At 53.4% G+C, this 3,584-nt stretch overlaps 2 protein-coding genes across 2 annotated transcripts in view, besides 4 other annotated features; both read right to left on the bottom strand.

The window, feature by feature from the left end:
• Window positions 1-1,172, bottom strand: part of Tco025E_03523 (uncharacterized protein) — a gene marked incomplete at both ends in the record, with an annotated part of 1,257 nt that extends 85 nt beyond the window's left edge. Inside the window, one exon of the mRNA XM_029370441.1 lies at window positions 1-1,172. This exon is cut by the window's left edge and continues 85 nt beyond it. Within this exon, the coding sequence (XP_029229499.1) occupies window positions 1-1,172 (1,172 nt within the window).
• A 144-nt stretch (window positions 1,173-1,316) lies between these two features.
• Window positions 1,317-1,343: a microsatellite.
• A 9-nt stretch (window positions 1,344-1,352) lies between these two features.
• Window positions 1,353-1,380: a microsatellite.
• Window positions 1,381-1,483: 103 nt separating this feature from the next.
• Window positions 1,484-3,094, bottom strand: Tco025E_03522 (putative splicing factor 3a; the record flags this gene model as incomplete). The annotated part of the gene is made up of 1 exon (XM_029370440.1): window positions 1,484-3,094. One exon carries the CDS (start codon window positions 3,092-3,094, stop codon window positions 1,484-1,486), a length of 1,611 nt encoding a protein of 536 aa, XP_029229498.1.
• Window positions 3,095-3,195: 101 nt separating this feature from the next.
• Window positions 3,196-3,222: a microsatellite.
• Window positions 3,223-3,565: 343 nt separating this feature from the next.
• Window positions 3,566-3,584: a microsatellite.

The raw sequence follows: 3,584 nt of genomic DNA, 5'->3' as shown, positions 1-3,584 counted from the left end.
AAAGCTCTCTTGAGAAACTCGTCAGGCGCAAGCTCCCAGAGAAGGCGGGTGTACACCAACGTCGGGTCCTCATGCCAGTCAAGAGTCGAGCGTAGCACGTCTTCCTCTGTGGAGAAAGGGGCGTTCGGAAAAAGTTGCGGCATCGTGTCGCGAAGTTCACTGTGTGCGGAAAACACAGGCGTTTCATCCGTGATGTGCAACTTCCGCTTAAGACGGCGATTTCTTCGATACGGCGGTGGTAGCATCGCCTGCGCTGCAGAGAGACCACCTATTCGTGTGGGTGGTGTCGTGGCATCTGCTGTGGCGTCACCTAACCTCCTCCATGCCGCATTCTTCTTCGATTTGCCAGTATCTGCTTCACGGTTTTGGTTTTCCGCCGATGGTGTGAATACTTTCACCTTACTCTCAGATTCCACTCTGTTAGAGGCGGCATCGGAGTCACCGCCATCGGCTTCCTCCAACTCTTTCTCCTCGCCCGCCGCCGTTTCGCCTCCGCCTTCGCCTTCGCCGTCGCTCTTTGCCTCCGCCTGTGGCTTTGACAAACAAGAGGAGGTGGAGGAGGAGGACGCGACATTTGACTCCCTTGTGGCCGTCCCACCGCTCCGCTGCGTGAGGGAGCTCGCGGACGGCACACTGCTCAAAATGCTACGCGGGTCCCCACCTGGTGGGAGACTAGTGATGACATGCACGCTATTACTTCCCGCTCGAGCCATTTTGATCAATGGATCTCTTGTATAAACCAGGTAACTAGATGGCGGTGAGACGGCGGCAAGGTTTGCGGCACCTCGGCGGGTGTGCACCCCGCTACTGCTGTTCGGGATGAGCGTGACACTTCTGCTGTTGTCTAACCAGACGACATCGGCTGTCGGCACGGCGGAGGGTGGTGGCAAAGCTGCCAGGTCTTTGGGTGGTTTGATGACAGGCTCCCATCCACGCATCCGTTTCAGCGCTCGCTTCGACGGTTTCGTTGTGGGTGCGGGTGGATCATTGGCTGACGGCAGAAGCTGCGCGGGAGATTGTTCTCCGCACGACTCGCATGCTTGATGCTCGGCGGTATCCTGCAATGGCGTCGTCGTTTCGGACTCTATTGGTTTAGGTTTCTCATCGGCCCTTTTTTCTACAACTTCTCTAGCCTTACATCCCGGACGCGTGGCGCTGCGCCTTGACCCCATGCCACGTGTTCTGTTGAGGAGTCAAAGGCGTGAGAATGGCACAGTTGTGCGTATATATGTGTGTGTGTCACGAATGAGAAGAGATGAGAAAAGAGAGGCTCAACTTTTTAATTCATGGCTGCCGGATCACCGCCAGAGAGCAAAAGATAGATAGATAGATAGATAGATAGACACACACACATATATATATATATATATATATATATATGTTGAATGCGCTTCGTCTCCATTCTGTTTCAAGGACCCGCGCAGAGAACCCCCAATTCCCCACCCCTTCTGGCCAGAGAAAATGTCCCTCTTTGGTTTTTAGATCAAATGCCCCTCCGGGATATTTGAAACCGTTTATACGCCCCAGCTGTAATGACATTTCCCTGCGCATCCTGCATCTCCTCTCCCTCCTGTTCCTCGTGGAGGCGCTTGCGGAGGCTTGAAGTGCTGCTTAGTACCTTGTCCCGCATCTCAATGACCTTCCGAATAGATGAAATTCCTGCATATTCCTTCAAATGCACCGTTACCCCTAGCCGGCGGAGGCCTTCGGCGTGACGCTCTGCCCCAAAATGTTCCTTGAAAGCCTTTGGGCCAACGTACACTGTCCCCCCGCAGACCTCGCAGTAAAATTTTTTGTGGAGCTGCTGCAGGTGTATAAGCCACTGCGCGACAGGCTTCCCATCCCGGTCAAGTAACTGGCCGCCGGTGTCATCCACAGCGGGAGCATTTTCATTCGGCTGATTCAACTCACCGGTTGAATTTAATGTAGTCATGACATCATACTGGGCGGCCTGTGCGACGCTGCCCTCCACCGTTGTGGCGCTCTTCCTTCTTGCTTCCTCCAACGATTGTAAAAACTCCTCCTGCAGACGCTTGCGCTCCCACTCCAGCTCCTCCGCCGTCTTGCTGTAGTCACGCAGAAGGACTTTTTCTGTCTCCTGCAGGGTGTCAAAGAGTAGTGTCTGCAGCAACTTGGCAATTTTGCCCTCAGCGTGGATCACCGCCTTGACGTCCGCCAAGGAGGGGCCAGCGCCCGTTCCGTCCGCCGTCATAGACTCCAGGTATGTAATGGGCCAGAGTGCGAATGCCTTTGTGTACTTACGAAGCGGGGGTGGTACAATTAACGATGAGGCAGTCTTATCCGTGGAGCCCACAACACTGTTCCCGCTAACACTCTTCACCACCGCCTTCTTATGTTCCATTAGCTTTGACCAATATTCCTCCGCGTCGGTGTCACACCTAGCAAGGGATGAGAGCAAGACCTCCTTTTCCGTTATCTTCGCGCGATCATGGAAGCTGATAAGGTACGCCAAAAGTTCGTCAACAAACTCCTTGTACTTTGAAAATCCATACACCTTCCGGTGGGCATCAATGTCGTTTAGAATAATGTCTGGGATGGTGGGGATAAACGCAAAATACTCCACACGTCCTTTCCACGCGCTTCCAACAGCGTTGCCCTCGTCTTGAGCCCGTTTGCTCGTGGTTAACATGAAGTTGCTGTAGTGGTGGTAGTGTGGCTCCAAGTCGAGGCAACTGCCGTAGCGTTCCCCCACGGAGAAGAGTTGCTCCATTGCCGCCGCGTTGGGGTGGTCCAAGTCCGTCTTGACTGGCGGCAGGTCCCGAAACGTACGGTGGTACTCACGAATGTCGGCGATCTGTGCCTCAAACTCCTTGAGGGCGGCACTCAGCACGTCGTCGCCCTCGGAAGGGGCCTCCTGCACGGCGACAATGTCGTCCTGGTCGAGGTACAAGTCAAGCAGTTTGTCGGCAATGGGGCGAATCGCCTCCGCCTCCTCCGTAATGAAGTGATCGCGAAGGATCTGGTGACGTTTATTGCTGACATCCGCGAGGAGCTTCTGCTGCACAATGTTGTCAATGTGATGCTCAATGTCGGCCTCAAACAGTCGGATTTTCTCTAGCACCCCGCCCAACATATTTTTATTTCTCTCCCTATTTATCCCACGTCGCTTAGCTGCTTGCCTTCCCCCCTCCTCCCCCGTCTTGTCGGAGCCCTGCGCCCTCGCTCCCTCTATTGGTGTGTGTGTGTGTGTGTGCGTGCGTGCAACGAAAGGAGTGAGAAAGAAAAACATAGAAGCGGCAGTCATCCCAAACACTGGGGGCAATACAAATAAATTCCTCACTGCAGAGCGCATGCCGCCACGGAGCGAAGAGGGGAATGAATTTGGATAAATAAATGGAGGATTGCATAGCCAACACGCACACCCATCACACATCAATACAGAAAGACCCAGCCATGAATGAAGAAAAGAACACAAATCAACGTGGCCCTCGTTTTCTTTGTCTCTTACCTGCATTTCTCGCTCTATCCATCATGTTTTTTTTCTTCNCTCATTTTCCCTCTCTACTTCCAGGTATTCTCTCTCTGCCTCTATATATATATATAGGTGTGTGTGTGTGTGTGTG

This window comes from Trypanosoma conorhini (genome assembly GCF_003719485.1).
Source record: "Trypanosoma conorhini strain 025E chromosome Unknown Tco_14.4_contig_00161, whole genome shotgun sequence".
Lineage (NCBI taxonomy): Eukaryota > Euglenozoa > Kinetoplastea > Trypanosomatida > Trypanosomatidae > Trypanosoma > Trypanosoma conorhini.
This window is presented reverse-complemented; position numbering and strand designations above follow the sequence as displayed.